The sequence below is a fragment of the Polyodon spathula genome, chromosome 2 (assembly GCF_017654505.1).
Source record: "Polyodon spathula isolate WHYD16114869_AA chromosome 2, ASM1765450v1, whole genome shotgun sequence".
In the NCBI taxonomy this organism is placed as follows: domain Eukaryota; kingdom Metazoa; phylum Chordata; class Actinopteri; order Acipenseriformes; family Polyodontidae; genus Polyodon; species Polyodon spathula.
The window spans coordinates 62259785-62281096 of record NC_054535.1 but is presented as its reverse complement, the minus strand read 5'-3'; the positions used below and the strand labels follow the sequence as shown (position 1 = coordinate 62281096).

The window sequence follows — 21312 nt, the reverse complement described above, 5'->3', positions numbered from 1 at the left end:
CCCCCAAATATTGAAAAATGAATGCAAATGAAAGCTGACAGATGGCCTGTCCCCCGGCGCATGACTGCGCCGGGGGAAAGAGACCAGCCTCTACAGCCCGACCACACACCCTGCAGAACTAAATATGAACTGCTCAGCACTCAGGTAAGGAAAAACCCCCTACTCACATATTTGTAATGTTTAGGGGGAAACCTCAGGGAATCTGTGGGTGAGGGTAGCCTTTCCTCCAGGCTCCAAGCGGTCAACTCCCATTTCAGCCACCCAGCGGTTGACTGAGCAGCTGAAACAAACAAAGCAACATGAGAGAATAACACACAGAGCCTTTATGCGCTTGCTGATGACGTGTTGGTTAGAGGCGGATTCTCCTGCAGAAAAGCTAAATACAACCCCTTCAATACCTCTGTATCTTCTACAAAAATATATTGCATGCCTTACATTCATTTTATTTTTATGAAATGTTGATAGTGTAAGAGTTTTTTTTTTTTTTTTTTTTTTAGCAAAATCTAGAATGACATTCAGTACACTAAACAGAAATGACAGGTTATCTTTGCCAGGATGTTGTCTTCTGCCAATGAGTGAGTTTGTTTTGTAATACTGGTGAAGTGAAGATACAAGTGTGCAAGTGAAAGCACATGTCAGGGCTTGTTCATTCACCACATTCAGGCTGTTTGCAAATACTGTATGTGCACATTTTCAGCCTTCATCATGTAAGTAGTTTGAAATTCTGTCAACCTCTGTGCACTCGATACTCTGGCTGTAAAGGCTCTGTATACTGTATAGCCTTTTAATCAACCTGATTTACATTAGGTCACTTTTTTTTTCAAAAGATGAATCCTTGGTAGCTGAAGGATTTAAGTGAATCTGACAGCCTGTATGCCGATTCCACCATCTTGTTTATTGTAACTTGCTTAGGAAATTAGCTGATCAGTACCAAACTACCACAGATACAAAATATGGCTTCTAAAAAGTCGTTTATGTTTTCATTTGTGTCTTAAAGTTGATTTTTCACATGTTTTGTTGTTTCAGTCTATGCTGACACATGTATTTTGATATTTTAAAAAGCCTTAACTACCAATACGGTACCTGAACTTGCTGTGATATTTGTAATGCGTAAGGCTAACCCCATTTCAATAAACTGAAAAGAAAGCAATCATTGTTTTCACTGCCTTTACCCAATGCATCTCTTCAGCTACTATTCAACATCTGATTTCAGCATAATTCATTTGCTATGTTTTATCGCAATTGTTTTACAAAATGAATTTAAACAAGTCTTAAATAAAATTAAAAAATACAAAAACAAACACAGCAGTGTTTAAAGATTTGCGGTAATATTGTAGTTTGTCTGGCTTCTCTTGTATATATACTGTCTTTAGTTCTCTGTTTTCAATGCTGTTATATGCTTTATACTTCGTGTTTGGCAAAATATTTCAGATACAAGCATGTTTTTTCAGTAACTTAAGTTAACATATTTTTTTGCTTTCTTTAGACTTTCATGTTTTCTTGTGTCTGTGTTCACCACTTTCTGGGATTTGTAATCTCGTTGTCTGCATACAGATATATTTTATTGATTAATAAGCTTTGTTCTGTGACTGTGAGGTTCATAACTGCACAATTAGGTATACACCACCCACTCGATGTATCACGGGTATCGGGGTCCAATATAAATCCGCTATATATCGAGGGCCACGATATAGCGACAAAGCCATAGAAAAACAAATAGGCTAATAACAAATACTGTACAACCACTCCCTCGTTTTATTGAGGGCATCAGGGTCCAAGATAAATCCTCTACTCAACCTGCTTTAACTCATTTTTTGTCGAAAAATCTGCAGTATAGTGAGGAGCGATATAACAAACGGTGGGTGTTACTTTGTTGTTAAATTTAGTACAGGGCTTATGTATTTATTCATTTGATTGCTGCTTTGTAATTGCATTGTACAACAACATTGATATAATGCATTTGATACAAAGGATAAAAGTTCTGAGTAGATAGATACCGTAGCTCCTAACTGACTTGACCATACCAGAGATGCAGTGACAATATAGAGCCTCTTTAGTCAGAACAAGGGCATCGAGAAACAATGAATGCTGTAATTAAATAAATACCAATACATACAAAAAGCAAACAAAAAAACATTGTTTAAGAACTGTAGTATAATATGCAAAAAACAAAAAAAAAAAAAGATTAAAAAATGTGTTGCTAGAAAAATGTGTTTAGTTCTTCAAAAACAGAAGGAAAAAAGTGAAACACCACCACTGGTTTCAGTGGGAGTATGTACAGTACGTGCCAACCTTTGGTACAATCCACTCATTTGATATTGGGCTGAAGTTGAGGCTTAGTATTTATTTTAGCTTTTTTTAACTGTGGCTTAATATTTAACTGTGGCTTCGCCATAAGTTTAACCATACACCCTGTATCTAACTAAAAACAGTGATAGTTCTAAAAAATTATATCTGCTTGTTTTGGTATCCTTTAATAGGTGAAACAGTACTGCAAAAAAATGAAGGCACCTTTCTCTTATCTCCTTTTCAATACTGCAAACTAAAATGTTAGATTCATTTAACAGAGTTCTTTTATCCTAGACATTAGGGAGAATTATATTAACAGGAGTCAAGGTGTGTCATTCTGCTGTCAGTGTTGAGTTAATTTAGTCTTTTACTGTTCTTTCTGAATGTAGTATTTTATTTAAATTTAACAAACTGAGCACAGGGCAGGAGCTTCTATTTGTTTCTCATTGGAGCTTCTATTTGTTTCTCAATGATAATAGCCAGATATTTGCCACAAGAAAAGCCATCTGAAGTTTAAAACTAGAATAATCAATTAGGAAACATATGGACAATTATAAACTTACTATAGAATTTAACAGTTTGCAGGTATTTTGATAAACATACAACTTACGTTTAGCAGCTGTCCATTATGATGTGTAATGAACTGTGCTGTATCAGGCCTATTTTTGAGTGTGAAAGCAAGTTGTTACATTTCTGTTAGCTATAGTCAGCCCCAAATAGAAATGATGCCTCCATAGGTCAGCTGAATACATTACTGGACAAATGTAACACTATGGAATGCAGTAAAAAAATACAAATAAATAAAATAAATAAATAAATAAAACATTAGACACATGTATATTCATCTGAAATTTGCTATTGCACATCTGGTATTTGCATCTGTACTGTAATCTTTTTTTTTTCTTTTTTTTTCAACCGTGAGCAATCATGGGCAGCTATTTCTGCTTGTACATAAGAACATTAAGAAAGTTTGCAAACGAGAGCGGGCCATTTGGTCCATCTTGCTCATTTGGTTGTTAGTAGCTTATTGATCCCAGAATCTCATCAACCGCTTCTTGAAGGATCCCAGGGTGTCAGCTTCAACAACATTACTGGGTAGTTGGTTCCAGACCCTCACAATTCTCTGTGTAAAAAAAGTGCCTTCTATTTTCTGTTCTGAATGCTCCTTTATCTAATCTCCATTTGTGACCCCTGGTCCTTGTTTATTTTTTCAGGTCGAAAAAGTCCCTTGGGTCGACATTGTCAATACCTTTCAGAGTTTTGAATGTTTGAATCAGGTCGCCGCGTAGTCTTCTTTGTTTAAGACTGAATAGATTCAATTCTTTTAGCCTGTCTCCATATGACATGCCTTTTAAACCCAAAATAATTCTGGTCGATCTTCTTTGCACTCGTTCTAGAGCAGCAATATCCTTTTTGTAGCGACGTTACCAGAACTGAACACAATATTCTAGATGAGGTCTTACTAATGCATTGTAAAGTTGTAACATTACTTCCTTTGATTTAAATTCAACACTTTTCACAATATATCCGAGAATTTTGTTGGCCTTTTTTATAGCTTTCCCACATTGTCTAGATGAAGACATTTCTGAGTCATCATAAATTCCTAGGTTTTTCATAGATTCCTTCTTCAATTTTAATATCTCCCATATGATATTTATAATGCACATTTTTATTGCCTGCGTGCAGTACCTTACACTTTTCTCTATTAAATGTAATTTGCCATGTGTCTGCCCAGTTCTGAATATTGTCAGATCGTTTTGAATGATCTTTGCTGCTGCAACAATGTTTGCCACTCCTCCTATTTTTGTATCATCTGCAAATTTAACAAGTTTGCTTACTATACCAGAATCTAAGTCATTAATGGAGATTATGAGTAGCAGAGGACCTAATACTGAGGCCTGTGGTACTCCACTGGTTACCTTGCTGCATTTTGAGGTTTCTCCTGTAATCATTACTTTCTGTTTTCTACAAGTTAACCACTCCCTAATCCATGTACATACCTTTCCTTGTCCATTCAGTTTGGTAATTAATCTTTTATGCAGGACTTTGTTAAAAGCTCTCTGGAAATCTAAATAAACCATGTCATATGCTTTGCAATTATCCATTGTTGATGTTGCATCCTCAAAAAAATCAAGCAGGTTAGTTGGACATGATCTCCTTTTCCTAAAACCATACAGACCATCTCCCAGGATACTGTTACCGTATAGGTAATTTTCCATTTTGATTCTTATTATAGTTTCCATAAGTTTCCATATAATAGAAGTCAGGCTTATTAGTCTGTAGTTACCTGGTTCGGTTTTCTTTCCCTTTTTGTGAATTGGTATTATGTTTGCAACTCTCCAGTCTGTTGGTACAACCCCTGTGACAAGAGACTGTTGCATGATCTTGGTTAGTGGTTATTTCATTTCTTTGAGTACTATTGGGGAGATCTCATCAATGTTGTTGAAACAGATCTTGCATAAATCAGTAAATCTATACCTATAAGAAAATGTACAGTAGTTAGGACAGCTGTCAGCACTGGAATTTATTGATCGTAATTGGCTAGCCCAGGTTTATAACAATTATGAAGAACAGTACTATAATCTGTATTTTACATTCCATGCCAGTGTCATTGGGACACTGGTGTTTGCAGTGTTGGAATTAATCTACAAATAGGGACTGTTTGATGACCACAGACTATATTAAAGCTGTGCTTTGTGCCTTTACTTAATGTACAACCTTCTTTAAGAGCAGTGAATTAATTTTGTTTTAATTGAACATTCAAAGTTTGAGCCATAGCATTGATAGCTGCTAGTAGTATAAAATATAGTGTGGAGGACCACCTCCCCCCAGAAGGGAGATCTAGTTGCAAAGGAGGCGATGGAGAGGAGGGGGAGGAAGACTTTCAGAACGTTTAGGGAAAGGTTGGCTTGTCTATATAGTATTGGTTAGCCAGTAAGTTTAGCTTAGCAGGCTGAGCCCCGCCCCTAGAATTACTGCAAACCTTCAACAAACAAAGGTGTTCTCTGTAGTGCTTTATTATTATCAATACTTTTGATTAGGATTTCAGCATCGCTTTTTAGCGATTTTAGTCAAATTCCACTTTTTTATTATTTTTTTTAAACAAAATAAAACAACAATACTGCGACAAATACAATGCTTCATTATGTGACGAGCTGGAAACTAAGAATAGAACCTTGAAGTTGGAGTCACAGATGTTGTCAGAAGGATAACGATAAACTACAGAGCTACATGCAGCAAAGGCAGGAAAACCATCAATTTGTTTATCACAATGCATGCATTAAATTGCTTCTTGAATGACACGAATGTTTGAGTATTTACAGTACAATTGTACCAAACAAATAGATACTGAAGCAAAGATACTGAGGTCAGAAGTAAACAAAACTAAACTGAACCAATAAACAAATAAGCAGCCTTCTAGCTTTCTTTCCTCCTCACCCACTGCCACCACAATCCAGTGTAGCAGCTATTCAAATTACTGAATGGGCTGCCAGGGATGTACTTAGTTCCTCATTTTTGTGTTATGTACAGTTGCACTGTGGCCATTTAACATGTAGACAGTCCAGGTCAGGATTATTTAAAAAAAATGAACAGGTTTGAAGATCGCCTTTAGGGAACACCACAGAACAAGCCTGTTGACATATTTTGTACATGTCTACAAAATCTGGTATTACTGCCCACATTACCTAGTCCAGTAATTGAGAGGGTGTTGCTCAGGAAGCAGTTTATTTTCCCACCACTCAAACTGTCACTAGAGAACTCTTGTATCTTGGTGTTTGGGTAGCAAAATGACTTTGGTTCACGTCTTACAGAAGCTATAAGCATGTTTCTTTTAGTACCATATTCTACCATTCAGTGTTTCTCACAGAAGCTGTATTTTTATATTTTGGAAAACTGTGTTTAGGGTGAAATGTTCAGGCTTGAACTGAGTTTGTGAAGACAAGTTAATGTATACAGGTACTCTAAAGGCAGGGTTTCTTGTTTTTCAGGATGCAAATACTCCTTTACTCAGAACCTGAAGAACTTGTTCTGCACCATGTTGGTTTTTTTCAGCATTAACTTGAACTTCATGCCTTTTCAAATGAGTTGAAACATTTCTCTCAGGCTTTGGATCCCACTATGTGCTCACAGCATCCTAATTACAGTGATTGTTTACTTCCAACAATGTTGTTAGAAACAAGGTGTAAGGTTATCTTTTAAAGCTCACATCCCTACTCTCTCCCATTCCAGAGTAAACATTCCCTCTCATTTTACAGAGACTGTAACATTTGAACATGAGGTTTGCCTCTTTATCCTAGACAGGGAATACTGCACATACTGATGACTGCATGATTCTTTATCAGTATATTAACTTTTTCTATAGCCCTTACAGTATATGGTAATTGTCTACCAAATTAATCTATTTTATAAAAATAAACTTGTACACAAAACTAGTCTCCATACTTTCAGTACTAGGTACCATTTGGTCAATAAAGATTGATCATTATTTAAGCAATAAACCCTGAAGACATTCTGTATATTAAAAAATGGATCAGAGATTCCCTTTAAACAGAAAAATACATGAATACAGTATTTTTATGTATTTTAACTTGTTTTTTTGCTTGATGAAATAAAATCTCTGTTCTATCAGCACTATCACAGGTAGGCTACTAGATATTTGTAATTACTAACACTATTTTTTTAATTTTTTTTACTTTCGCTAATATTTTAGCACCTATTGACAACATTGATACTTACACAAATACACTCAACTCCTTGTTTAACAAAATGTACAGGTACTTTTATTGTTTTACCTGCTTTAAAATTTTTAATAGGTAGATAGATACCTGAAGTGAAGAGCAGGTTTCCGGTAAAGCCCTAGGGAATGCACACTTGTTCACACGTGTTCCAGTACAGACAGTGCAGCATCAATTCAAGCAAAAAGAAAGTGCAACAGTTTAAAAAAACGAAACAAAAAAAGGTATGTTTGTCGGTGCTATAGACCGTGCTTGATAGTATCTGAAAAACGTAGTGAGCACTTTTTTGTTTGAAATGTAATGCCTGTGAACATCGGCGCCGATATAAAATTAAGGATGTGCTTTTGGCACATTTTTATGAACATTTAAATGCTATCCTGGTGTCACCATTTAAACCATATTTACATACACACACTCTCTTTACATTACATTCTGATCTATACTGACAGCCCTGGTTAGTATTTTCCACGCAAAGAACCCCTAAATACCACATTACTTCAATTTGGCGACGTCCTCATATTAAAGATGCCCTCGTATTGAGACCGCAGTCATATATCAGCTTTATAATAGAGACTGCTCTTGAATAAACGCTGCTATCAATAAAGAAACATTAAGGTATTTTTTTTCTCCCCCATACTAAGAAAAAAAACAACACACACACACAGTAAACAAATAAATGTGCAACACTATGCACATGTAACGCCCCCGAAGAGACGGGAGCCTCAATCTAGCATGTAAAATACAAACTAATGTACACACAGAAAGTAAGCACATCTTATTTTACGGTAGTACAGTTCTGAAAGAAAATGCAAGATCAACTACGTACAGAACAGCAGTCCTTCTGAGAAATTACAAACAAGCAAGTTACAGTGAGAAAAAAAAATGAGTAGGATATACTGTAGTTTTTTACAGAAATCAAACTGATATTCTGAGGTAATTTTGGTGCAGAAAAAACATCTACGTCACATTCTTGGATTTAACAGCCACAAAGGCATTTTCCCACCCCTTAACAACTAATACACACTGATTCGCTGGTACAGTACTCCCCTGATCTTCCAACTCCCACCTAATAGGCTCTCTGTAACTGTCACCGATAAATGTACTGTAGTCAAAGTAGGTTAGCCACACATACTGCTACGTACAGGTAGTCTACCGTATTACAGAAAATAAGCAACCGCGATACGTCTAAAATCTCATAAATCAGGTAATAAAATATTGCAGCGTTTGAAAATCGTAGCATTATTAACAAAGGTCGCCCTCTTATAAAGGCCGCCATTTTTAAAGTACCGCAGTCATTTTGATCAATTTAAAATAAATGCTGCTGCGCCAAATTGAAGTAATACTGTATGCAAATAATGTTTTAACACAGGCTTAACTACAAAGTAAAAAAAAAAAACAAAACTGTATACACCATATATAACTTATACAGTGATTGAAGTTACTAGTGAATAAATACCCGTATCAACTAATTGATCACTCTAAGTAGACACGTTGTAAATATTATTTCCATTGTTTGCAATATCGCGGACAGGAACAAACATTATGACTTTTTAGTTATCTTAAATACTATATAATATTATATATATATAGATATATATATATATATATATATATATATAGATATATATTATATATCTTTATATATATATATATATTATATATATATTATATATATATATATATATAATATATATTTAGGGGTTATAGTTAAACCCAAGACCAAGAATTTTTTCGTACACAAAAGAATGAAAGAAAGACATGACGTGATAACTCTACGTGTACACTAACGGGACACCCGTGTTTGCCCTGTATTTTTATTTAAAATAAATTAAACTTTTTTTTTTTTTTTTTTTTTTTTACATTATATTATATTCAAAGAACAAAACAAAACCAATAATAATAATAATAATAATAATAATAATAATAATAATAATAATAATAATAATAATAATAAAAACACAGCTTACATATGTTACAGAATCAGAATGCACAGATTCTAATACATTGTTATATTAACTGCTGTTCAGGGATTGGTGCCACAAACAGGAAATCGATTGTGATTTTATTTTTTTAAATATCCCCTTCTGTAGACAAATAACAGATATCAAGGGCATTTTTTTATTTTTTTAAACAAATGATTTGCGTAAAAGTGTACTGGTAAATTAAAACCTATACATAATTAATTTACACTTATGCGTTCTCTGAATTAATATTAAACTTTCCCATGTCGTCGTTTCTTATTAACTACCAAGTCCGAGAATGCACAAATGCATTAATAAATAAATACTACATTTTTAAAATGCATTTGCGAGAACTGTGATTTTGAACACTGTTGATTTTATAGTTTTGTTTCTGTTGCATTTTTTGTAAACATTAAATCGATTTCTACAATAAGGTGTATTCTTTTTTCTTTAGTTTTTAAAATTTTCTTTTTAATTAAAATAAATACAAATAACAGTAAATAATGTATTGGCGTTTACTTGAACCATAGTAAAAGTAAAAGTCCAGTACATAAATATAAAGTTATAGATCAAGACATGGAAAAACATGGAAACTACTTCAAATGGAAAAGAGTAATGTTGAAATGGAAAATCACTTTGGTGTACAAATTACATATAAATGGTTTTAGGTATTTCTTATTCATTTTATTAGTACAGATTAGCACAAACCGACATACCACTTCTTTAGGAGATTGGCATGAGGTACTATAGGAAATCTGGAGCAGCTTCCCATTTTGCTGGTGCTTGCAGTCTGCCACAAAACACTGCGATACACAGCTAAATAGCATTAATTTGTATTAAATTAAAGTACAACTAATTACTGTAGAAATCACATTAATGTTTATGTAGTCACGCTGGACAAGGGTAAGTTATTAACGTAGATTGTGTACACTCTGTTTAAGAAGTAATACTGTTGTAGCACAATTTTACCACGAGAGACACTCAAAACGATGAGCCAACTATATACTTGATGAGTGAGTAGGAGCAGGGACCCTGAAAATAGAGGTTCTTGGGGTGCTTTGCATGGCTTCCATCATATACAGGGGTTATAGTTTTGTTCAATGCCTTTGAGCACCCCCACTTTAAAAATTGTTCCAGTGCCACTGTGTAGGAGTCAAAAGTTTCAAAGTGAAAGCAAACACAGATATAACCCATTCAGTAATGCCTACATTTTTATACTGTGTATCTGTGTTTGCACCATGCCTTTCAGCACCCTAAAGGCCTGGACACACCATTGCTTCGCGTCGTGTTGCTTCTCTTTAATTTTTTTTTAACGCGCAGTATACAGTGCCACACAGCGTACAAAAAATAAAATAAAAAATACTTTGTAGCGTTACATTTAATGCGAAAATACCCTCCCTTCCCCCCGCGGTTGCTCTTGCCTAGTATACAAAGATAATATGGCTGTGTTTTGGGAAGACATGGAAAGTGTGACCTCAACAGAAGAGGAGGAGGAATAGATTTGTAATGTACATTAAACATACATTTCCATTTGACTTCTTAAAAAGGGAATTTAGATAGTCTTCTAAAAATAACAAACTTAAGTTCTGTGCCTATTTAAACATAGATAGATAATCACAGTATGTGCTTATGTGTGTGTGTGTGTGTGTGTGTGTGTGTGTGTACTTTTTATCTGCATTTTGTGTGTAAACTGTCAATAATATTACTTGACCACAGTTTTACAGCAACTGATTATTCAGTAGAAGATCTGACCGGTACATCTTGTAGCTCATATAGTGATATTATTAATTTAATAAAGGCTGAATCAGCAAAACATAGCACTTGAAAATAAAATAATCAGTTATTTTCATTAATTGTGCAATGCGACTATCGTTTCCTGAATTAATTGTATATCCTACATTTCAGATCGATCTTCTAAGTCAGTGCAATAACATATACTCACTGTATTTCATACACTTTGAGTGAAAAAGATGATCTTACATAGAAAACATAGGTTGTTTGTTTAAAAAAATAAATAAATAAAATAAAATAAAGTTACACAATGTCATAACTCTGCAGTAAGGTTACTGACTCAGGTATATGATTGTACAGTTCGGCCTTCATCACCAACATCGCTTGTAAGTTCACGGTATCCAGGGAAACATAAGCCTGGAAACAAAATGCCCTTTGAGAAGAAATGTTTTACTCGACTTACATACGTAGTGAATTGTGGAAATTGTCGCTATTTTACTGGAACAAAATAAACATTTTCAATACTATTGACTGGAACTTATGAGCACTGTAAAGAAAACTACTTTTTTTCCTTTTTGAAATAACTATTTTAGACAGCTCATCTAGCAAGGTAGATAGCAGTTTAGCCAGCAGCCGGCTAGAAATGAGAAGGCTGCCATCCATTTTCTAATTAATGTTTGGCACCTTTTTGATGTCATAATCTTCTGCAGCTGCCTTCTCCCATTGGTCACCAGTCATGTCTAACAGCACATAGTAATCCGTTGTAGTCTTCTGAGATGTTTGCTAAGGCAATTAAGTAATGTACTGTACAGGTTAGCATGTGACACACAGGATGGTTCACCTCCTATGGATGTCGTGTCTCATACAGTATGTGATTCCTAATAAAGTTCCCTGTTTTTTTTTTTTTCTAAACAGGGAAAACAGGATTAAAAGTAAAAATGAAACTGGCCTTATCTCTTATGATGAATTCATTATTTCAGAATTAGATCTCATAATGCAGGTTCGTTTGATGTAATATGTGCTGGTGAAAAAAGGACTAATGAAACTTCAAAGATAAGTTCGGTGGTATAGCAGCCAGGTTCTACAACTGCATCAAGCTGCCCTTACCAATTACCTTTTTTTGTTTTGCTCAGGAACAAATTGTTTTTCAGACCTTATTTAGGACAAAAAAAGCCACAAAACTTATTCTAACCTCTATTTGTCAATAACTTTATAAAATATACAAGTGTTGAGATTTTACCAATTTTAAAGAACCCAAAGGTCTAAAATTATCATTTTAGTCTTTTTAGATTATTTTTTATGAGTGATGGATTAACCAAGTTTTCTTGCTCAGCCATCTTTGAAGGGAGATGTGTAGTGTATCAATGATTATGATATTCTTCTGTTTAGAATGTTCGCTTTTCTCTTAATAGTGGTGTCCAATTAGATGGGTAACGCCCTTATTACAGTTCAAATTATGAGATAGGATGGTAAATGAACCGCACAGTTTAGTCTGGCAACAAAAGTACTGCATGAGAACATAGGATAAGCAGAGTAATATATGGCATATGCATGTTTTAGGTATGGGACAAACATGGTGAAATGCAAAATTTACACTCCAAATGTACAGTGCAGGTGATTGAAGTGTAAAGTGTTTTTTGGGGGGTTTTTCCCTGCTGTAGAGACAGTACCAGCTATGGCCAAAAGTTTTGCGTCACCTAGAATTTTAGGATTGAGACATAATTTATGCAATAAACAATGAAACCCATATTGGACGTGTTCAGAGAAAACAGCAGCAATGAAAATGTTCCTGCATCAATTAAGTAATCAATTGTTAATAGGTGACAACGTTATCCTCACATGTTCTGTCTAGAACTGTGATTATGTAAGCCTTAGATGTACAGATATGCCTCAGCTGATAGAATAAACAAAACAAGTTGAATGAAATCTGCTGAACAATGTTACGTTAATATATTGAATTACATACTGCTTTGTAGTTTTCCATTTACTTAACAAAAAACTGACAAATTGAAAAGTATAATTTTGTAGTTTCATTGACTACATTATGTTAAATACAAGATCTTAATTCTGTTCATATGTTTTATGTTTTTTTTTTTTTTTTTTTTTTTTTTAATTGTCTGAATCCTTAAATTACAGGGAATGCAACATATTTGGCTATAGCTGTACAGTATAATACTAACATAGTATTAAATTCAGATCTTGCCTACTTGCAACAAAATGCACTGTACTGTACCGTACCTTTGCCAATGCATTACCACAGCCCAGAAACGCATTTATAAGTCACACTGTAGGCTCACCCAGAACTGGGCTAAAGAAGGAACCCACTGGAAATAGATGCTGCATTTTACCTGTACTGACACTTGGCAAATAATTAAAAAGGCAAAACTATCTACACGTTTCCGGTCGGCCCCTCTTTAAATAGAACTAGTGCGTCAATCATAGAAACCTTTATCTCTCCCCTGCACTACCACACTACCCAGTTTCTGTTTCCTAAGAATTTTATCACTGTTAACAAATCCTCTTTGTTTCACCGATTCCTTATCACCATTTGCAAACAATTAATGGCAGACTAAAAAGGAGAACTGAACCACCATATTGTGGCTGCGAGTGACTATCATTACTTTTAGTTAAATCTAATGAAGCACCGAGCCAGCAGAAGTCATTTCCACTGTGTTTTGTGTTGTATTTGATGTTTTGTAGCCTAACAGTATGTGTACCATAAGGTATAATGGATTCAGCTTCTGCAGAGGTTTAGATTTAAAACATTAACATGCTAATATGCTCATTATTGTAAATTAAGTTGGGATTTACTGTTTGCTTTAATGCAGATCAGTATTTGCATTATGTAATCCAATTTTCTTCTAAGGTGTTTTTTTTTTATGAATCTACTTTTTAATAATCAAGTTTTATACATTCAGCATGTTCACTGTATATACATTTTTAATTTGCGTATTGAGATACTATGATATGAAATGAACTGTTTAAAATATATACAAAAGAGTGACATTAACTGAGTTTACAGTACATGAAGAGGCGGTATATGAGGACCCCGAGATAGCTCACCCCCTTAACACTAGAACTGCCATGCGGGTCAGTTTGACCCATTTTGCATTTAAAATGTTAAGTTCTCTTCCGTTGTAAATCGTATGTGTATGTCTGTTTTTGACTTTTCCTAAATACATGAATTAAATACCCTGACGGCGTTTGATAGCCAGAATTGCAAAAATGTAGAACCGCCACATGGGCCAATGTGACCCATGCATGTCTTTTTTTTAAATATAAATGTAAGATATTCTATTATTTTTGTAAATGCAGCAAACAAGACATGCCCCCTCCTCCTAGCACACAGGTCTTTTTTTTTTATTTCAAGCCTTTGTTTGTAGACTGACTACGAGACAGAGATTGCTATGATAGTGGATTTGTCAAGATGCCAACTCAGTGAAAGTCTAGTTGCTTATTTTTCAATGTACCTGGGAGACAACAATCCTTTGTTTTATTCCACAAATGCAATTGGGAATATGTCAGAAGGAAATATTTAATCTTGAAAGTAGTCATTTTGATTGGAATATGGCAAGTTGCACTCAGATGCATACAGCAAACTGAAATGACTGGTAGGATAACAACTTATGTGCCTAATATGAAACGTATTTTATATATATTTTTATATTACTTTTAGAAAAAAAACATTTTTGTTTTGCAGGTTTGTATTTACCAGTTTACACGTGTTTACACAATAGTGTTCAATGGAACTGCGTCTGTGTTTACAACACAGCTCCTGCTGGCAGAGTCAGCTGGTAGACACATACACTCCTCCACAGAGTACAATGCAGCCGTCAAACCGGAAGTGGTGTTATATTTTGTTTTAATCTAGTGTTAGATTTCGGTTTTGTAGTTCTGTGTGTGCATATACCCGTTTACACATGTACACAGGTTTATATACATACCCGTTTCTTTTGAAATGTGCATTTTATTATATTTTTTCACTGTTTGTAGTCGTGCTGTATGTGCAGTCATTATAAAAATAAAGCCTTTTATGTTTAATTTTACATTTAAATACTGTGTTTCTGTGATGCAAATGTTAGCTATGATGTTCATGAATACAAATTTTCAGTTGTATCCTATAGTATGTCTTTCATTTTCATAACAAAGCAGTTTAAAAATGTATGGGTCACAGAGACCCGCGTGGCGGTTCTAGGTAGTTTGAAAATCCGGTGGTTCTAGTGTTAAACATAGGTGTAGTTTAGGGCTTGGTTAATGGGTTGATGATGCAAATTATTAACAGAGTAGGCGAGAAAAATATTTTGTGCTTAACAGCTACGAGAGATATCACTGCAAATTTTGGCTCTGATTAACCCAAGGCTCGAAGCTAACGTATAATTGGTAGTGATTTGCTACCCAAAACTCTTAATTTGCTACTAGTTTTTTTATGCAGTAGCATAAATTTCTCGTTTATGTGACCGACCCTGAATGAACACATACATAATTATGTACAATGTTATGTTTTTATATAACTTGTATACAATTTCTACAAACCCAGGAGGCAACATAAGTGTTTTGATGCATAAGCATCTTTTGTGCCAAATAGAGTCTTCTGGTTTACAGATTTTTTTCCTAATTAATTTAAGCTTTAAAACAGTCCATCTAAGAGGATGAGCCTGATGAGTGAAGCAGTTCAGCAATGCATCTGCTTCACTGGCTTGCTGTAAGGTGGATGCTAATACCACTGGAAACATGTATGGAACATCATTGTTTTATATTAATATATACGATTTAGCAGTCCTGCTCCTGAATCCAAGTGGGCGCTATAGTTAATCTTGGAATTCTGCAATCCCAGATCTCAGTAGGGAAGATCTTGTTTTGTTCATCAATACCTTATAAATATGTTAGTAAAAAGCAAGTGCTAACAGTTGGTACCCCCTAAAGCTATATGCGGCAAATACCTTTCTTTTTATAAATGCAGCCAGGTTTATATTGGTCTGAAAAGTGAAATCATTCTGGTGGTTTGTCTGTAATTAATTCATTGTGTGCAGTTCATATAGAAGAAATAATATAATATAATGAAGTTTCACCACATCAAACCACTTCAGATCGCTTAAAAATTATTGTGAAGATTTCCTGTATGATTTGGCTTCAAGTCCAAGGATTGGGAGCTTCCGGCAGAATTTGGAATCATTTCTCGCTGTGGAAACTCCCTTTGCTATGTGTTCCTCAAAGTGAACACCATACAGAAACCACATACAGCAAGTTAAAGGAGTTTGACAGTTTCAGTGTAGGTTAAGTACACCACATTACAGAACCACCAAACAGTTTTCCATTATTTGTACTGGGCATCTTTGCAGGCTGTTGAAAAATACCAATGATCAGATGGAGATGAAGACTGAACTGCTCCTATTCAGAAACATGCCATTTGTAAAACCATTGATAATGTTGTACAGGATGGAGTATGCAGTAAGCTTGACAAAAAGCATTTCCCTTGAAAAGTTGTATTGTCTGTCTTGATGATGTACTTACTGTATTTAAAGGTCCCTTATGTAACTCACTGTATGACATTTACCCTTTGGTATTCTTTCAGACACTACAGGGTCATGGGTATAAAACCAGCCTTTGAAAAGAGAAGGCAAATATTAGAGTGTTGAACATTGACAAAATGTCTTTCACTAGACTGTTGCTAAAAATAATTCTACTGGACAGCTGTGCTATCAGATAAATTATTGTTGCTGCTTTTACCGTTAGTAAATCCTAAATGACTGAATAAAGCATGAGTATGCTGTTACTATTATAGTATACTATTGTTCTGTTCTGTTCAGTTTTCTTGGGTGTTGCTATAGGACTGAGAAGTTTGAAGTGACTTACTGACTTACAGTTCTGTGATAGATGAGATAATAGTAAGTAGCTTTCTGTAGTTTTAAAAGGGATATAGCTAATTTAAATAATTCCATTAAAAATCCAAAATTTAAAAAAGTACTGAAAGTTATTTCAAGTGATCTCAGAAGAAAGGAAACAACATACACAGATCCAATGCAAGTTATAATTTATATGGGCATGGTACTGGCTCTTTATTCATATCTGCAATACACTTTCATTCTCTTTGTGCAATGCAGTATTTCTCAGAAGTGAAGATAAGATAAATGGAAATGAATAGGCCAGTTGGTATGCGTATGAGAGATATCGGATTCTCTTCACACTGTTTTAGGATACAAAAAACGATATACTTAAAATGACGGGACTTTTGTTGATTTCATTTAATTCTTAGAAATGTTTAATACTTTAGTTAAATCAAAAAACAGTGAGCACATGGCAGTTTGTTGTGTGTGTGTCACCTCATTACTGTGTCCCATGTACCTACCAAAGGACTGAAGATTAACTTTATCTACATTTAAACCTGCTGTTTATATTTGGAGCGGTTACACCCATGTGACTTGTGGCAAACTTATGCTCCTGACTGTAATAACAATATCTGAATAAATGGTCTCTTTCATTATGATGGCAGCCCAAAGTAATAATCATTATGCAAGCTTTTCAAGATAATTCTGTAGTTGACCTGCTTTTATGTTATTTTTTTCCCCATTACTTTAAATGGGTTATATACAGTATGGATGATCAAAAAGGTTTATATTCAGACCATTCATTTTTTTTGTTCATTTCTTCTCTCTGACATAAGTGTCCATGCTGCTCTTCTATATATTTTGGTTCATGATTAGTTTAATGCATTTTGCAGCTGCTCAGTTCTGTTTAGTACTGTTGGGTGTTGCTGTAGGACTGTGAAGTTTGATGTGACTACTCATGATATAATAGTTCCCCCTAGAACTGCACCTGTTTACTATTGACAGTAGCTGCCTTAAAAATAAATCCTATACTGTACAAATTATATACCTAAATCTCTAAATAAGAGATTCAAATACAATACCATATTGAGTAACTGCATTGAGCATATTAGAGTAACATGCGAAGCTGGTACATACAGAAAGCATATAATTATGTCATATAGAATAAAGTATTTTTGTAAGCATGTTTAAACTCTGTTGACAAGAGATGAGTAGTTATTTATTGTATTGGCCACACAACATATTTACTTCCTATTCCAGAGCCATAAACCCACGTGTGCTCTGGACCCCCTCCCCACTCACCTCTTCCAGGCTACTGCCCCTGCTGTACTCCCTTTCATTTCCTCTCTTCTTATCACATTTCTGCTCTCTGGCTGTTTCCCCTCTGCCTTCAAACAGGCCTGCATCACCACATCTTAAAAAAAAAAAAAACCCTCCCTTGATCCCTCATCCCCCCGAGAACTACCGTCCTGTCTCCCTTCTCCCGCTCCTCTAAAACCCTCAAGCGAGTTGTACATCGCCAGCTCTCTGCTTTCCTGTCAACACATTTTCTGCTCGACCCCCTCCAATCTGGTTTTCACCTGGCACACTCCACTGAAACTGCTCTTCTCTCCATCACTAACTCTCTGCTCTCTGCCCTTGCTGCCTCCCTCTCTTCCTGTCCAAATTCTCCTCGACCTCTCTGCTGCCTTTGACACAGCCTACCACTCTAGTCTTCCTTCACTGACGTGGGACTGTACTGCATTGCTTTTGCCTAGTTCTCCTACCTCACTGATTGCATGTACCGGGTGTCCTGGTGTGGCTCATCCTCTACCTCTTGCTCTCTTTTGACTCACGTCCCCCAAGGCTCAGTCCTGGGACCCCTTCTGTTTTCTTTCTACACCTGCTCCCTGCATCCTCTTACCTCTTCCCATGGCTTCTCTTGTTAAATATATACAGACGATGCCCAGAATAATTTTAGAAGCAATACACCTTTTCTACATCTCACCTATCTTTATTCTGCCAGTAAATCTATTCTGCCAGTAAGCAGGAGCTGTAATTGTAGTATGTAAAAAATGTATACTATTTGCATACCTTGAAAGGCAGAAAGGGGTTAAAATGCACCCAAAAAATATTCTTTGTGCACTTTGAAGAAGGATATTTCCAGTCTCCAGAATTGGATAAGGTATCAAAATGATAATCAAATAACGTTTGATCACACGTAAAGATATCCGAGCATGTTTAAAATGAACTTGAGATGTGTTCATTGTAAACACACTAAGGTACATTTGCAACCCTTGCTGCTGATGAAGGGTTAACATAAAGCTACTGTGGCAGGATGGTCGCCGTGTGCAGGTGCGTGGTGATGTCACGGACCAGGAAGAAGCGAGACAATACACAGACGTGGGTTTTTGGTGAAGCTGAGCGCTTGCTTGCACTCAGCATTTAATAAGTAAACAAACAGAAAATAAAAAGATTGTAACAGAAAACACAGGACACGGCACTTTACGCCAAAAATAAAGAGACAAACAAAACGAGTAGACACTAACAAAACAGGGTGGGCAAATGCTGCACAAAACAAGTACGGTGCTGGTGCTTCCAGCACTCGTAGCAATTTATCTTGTTATATTTTACTTTACGTTCTCTCCTCTCTCTCTCCCATTCTCCACTCCTGAGCACACAACTCCGAGTGAGTGAAAACCTGCTGCTTTTATGCAGCTGTAAAAAGACTCGATTGCTAATCAATCATTCAGTTGGTGTCTCGGTACAACTGCACGTGAATTAATGAAGTGCAATTTCCTGTGCTCACATATTATTACATTTTACCTGCACGTGAAGTGCTATGCAATCCTTGTTCCTAAATACATATATACATTGTAAACACTTGTTCTTGTAACCCATATTGTATCCCGTGTACCAATGACTATACACCAACATTAACACACTACATACAACATAAAACATTAATAAATAGCACAGGGGCGGGAACTTTGCCACAGCTGCTTACAAAGTTTTGAAAATACATGACACACAGTATTTTAACAGTGTTTTTTCCTTTTCTTTTTAATAGGAACTGGAGAGAGTGGCAAAAGTACATTCATCAAACAGATGAGAATCATTCATGGTTCAGGATATACAGATGAAGACAAGAAGGGATTCATTAAACTGGTCTATCAGAACATATTTACTGCCATGCAATCGTTGATCTGGGCCATGGATAACTTGCATATACAGTACAAGGATGAGCAGAACAAGGTAAGAGGACTTCTTTATATTATATGTTTATTCATAGATTTTTTTGTGCTTGGTCTTGTTTCTCTTTTTGCAAAGTTAATTTATGAATATGTCTCTTGAGACATTTATGTCTAACAAAGATTGGAAAAAAAGTATATTGATCCCAATCAACCACAAATACTGTCATGAAAGCAAATGAACCATTCAAATTGCCAGAGTGCAAACAGCAAAGCGAACCAAATTGAAAAGGTAACTTGGAACGTCAATGCCAGAAAAAATCAGCTGCATGTATTTATTGTATTGGGTTTTACCTTGGCTGTCATGATATATTAAAGTCATTGTCATTTTTTCAAATGGCTAGTTTGCAAGTTGAATTTAGGAACACTGTTTGCCATCATTACTTTTGAGGCATAAAAAAAGAAAGTCTGCAGCAGTATTTGACAAATGTTTTGGCTAATGCCTTAATCAATGTTGTCATTGTATCCCTTGTTACCAAACTGGATGTTCTGTTGGCTTTCCCCTGATAATGACAACACATATGGCACACAGTTGTTTTACAATGAGCAGCTGTTTTTATGTTAAACTAACTAAACTGCTTGCAGATTAAATAATATTGTTGCCCTCTTTTTGTATTCATTATCTGCTTTCATTTCAAACCTTTAATGATTGGGATTGAGGACCTTGTTGGTTTGGGAGGTGTGCCAGGCAGTCCCTGATATTGTGTATGTATCCATGCTGGAAAGTTGTACCAAGCAGAAGTGAGGGGAGAGTGTGTGTGTGTGTGTGTTTGTGTGTCTGGATTACAGGTAAACCCATTAAAGTGTTTATTAGCTGTACTAATGCCTTTGCCTACTGCTGTGGTTTTCAGCCTTTTTTTAAAACTGTATCCCTTCTTTCTGAAGGTTTCAGCTCAAGTACCCCTTACAATTTTCGCTGAATGGTACCACAGTTGCAATGGTAGGCCTACCACAAAGGCAGAATAATCAGATTAACAAATACCGTACCCCACTCCTGTTTATTTAATATCTAATTTATTTCACAACAGTTTGGGCCTGCATATCAAACAGTAAGTCTTTGGATGCACAGAATCAAAAGACAATATTTGTGAATCTCCTTTCGAAAACACACATTCATTTTCTTTGTGACAATATTCGAAATAGTCTGCACTGTAAATGTTTATCATGTTACCATTTCCCATATCAGCATAATTTTGTGTCACATTGCTTACAGCATCAAGATAAAACTATGAACTAACAGTAATGAACATTTTATTAAATCCAACGTAACAATTATCCAAAGACTTTGCACTTTCTGAAGACTCTTGTGTTTTCTTCCTTCTTTTTTGTTTTGCAAGTAAGAAATGTATAATTTTTTTAATTGAAACAATACACAGAATAATCTGGATGTATTAAACATTGAAAACAATTCAACCAGCTGCAATTTCCTGTTAATAAAATGCAGCCATGCCTAATGAATAAATAAAACAAAAAACATCAAAGTATGAGTATTGCGATTATTATTTATGTTTAGTATTTATACTTAAAAAAATGTAGAAAG

At 35.2% G+C, this 21312-nt stretch overlaps 1 protein-coding gene across 1 annotated transcript in view; it reads left to right on the top strand.

The window, feature by feature from the left end:
- The window catches only part of LOC121299003 (guanine nucleotide-binding protein subunit alpha-14), a 66491-nt gene that overhangs the window by 9883 nt on the left and 35296 nt on the right, over positions 1-21312 (top strand). Inside the window, exon 2 of the mRNA XM_041226432.1 lies at positions 19592-19776. Within this exon, the coding sequence (XP_041082366.1) occupies positions 19592-19776 (185 nt within the window). The remainder of the gene's footprint in view (positions 1-19591; positions 19777-21312) is intronic.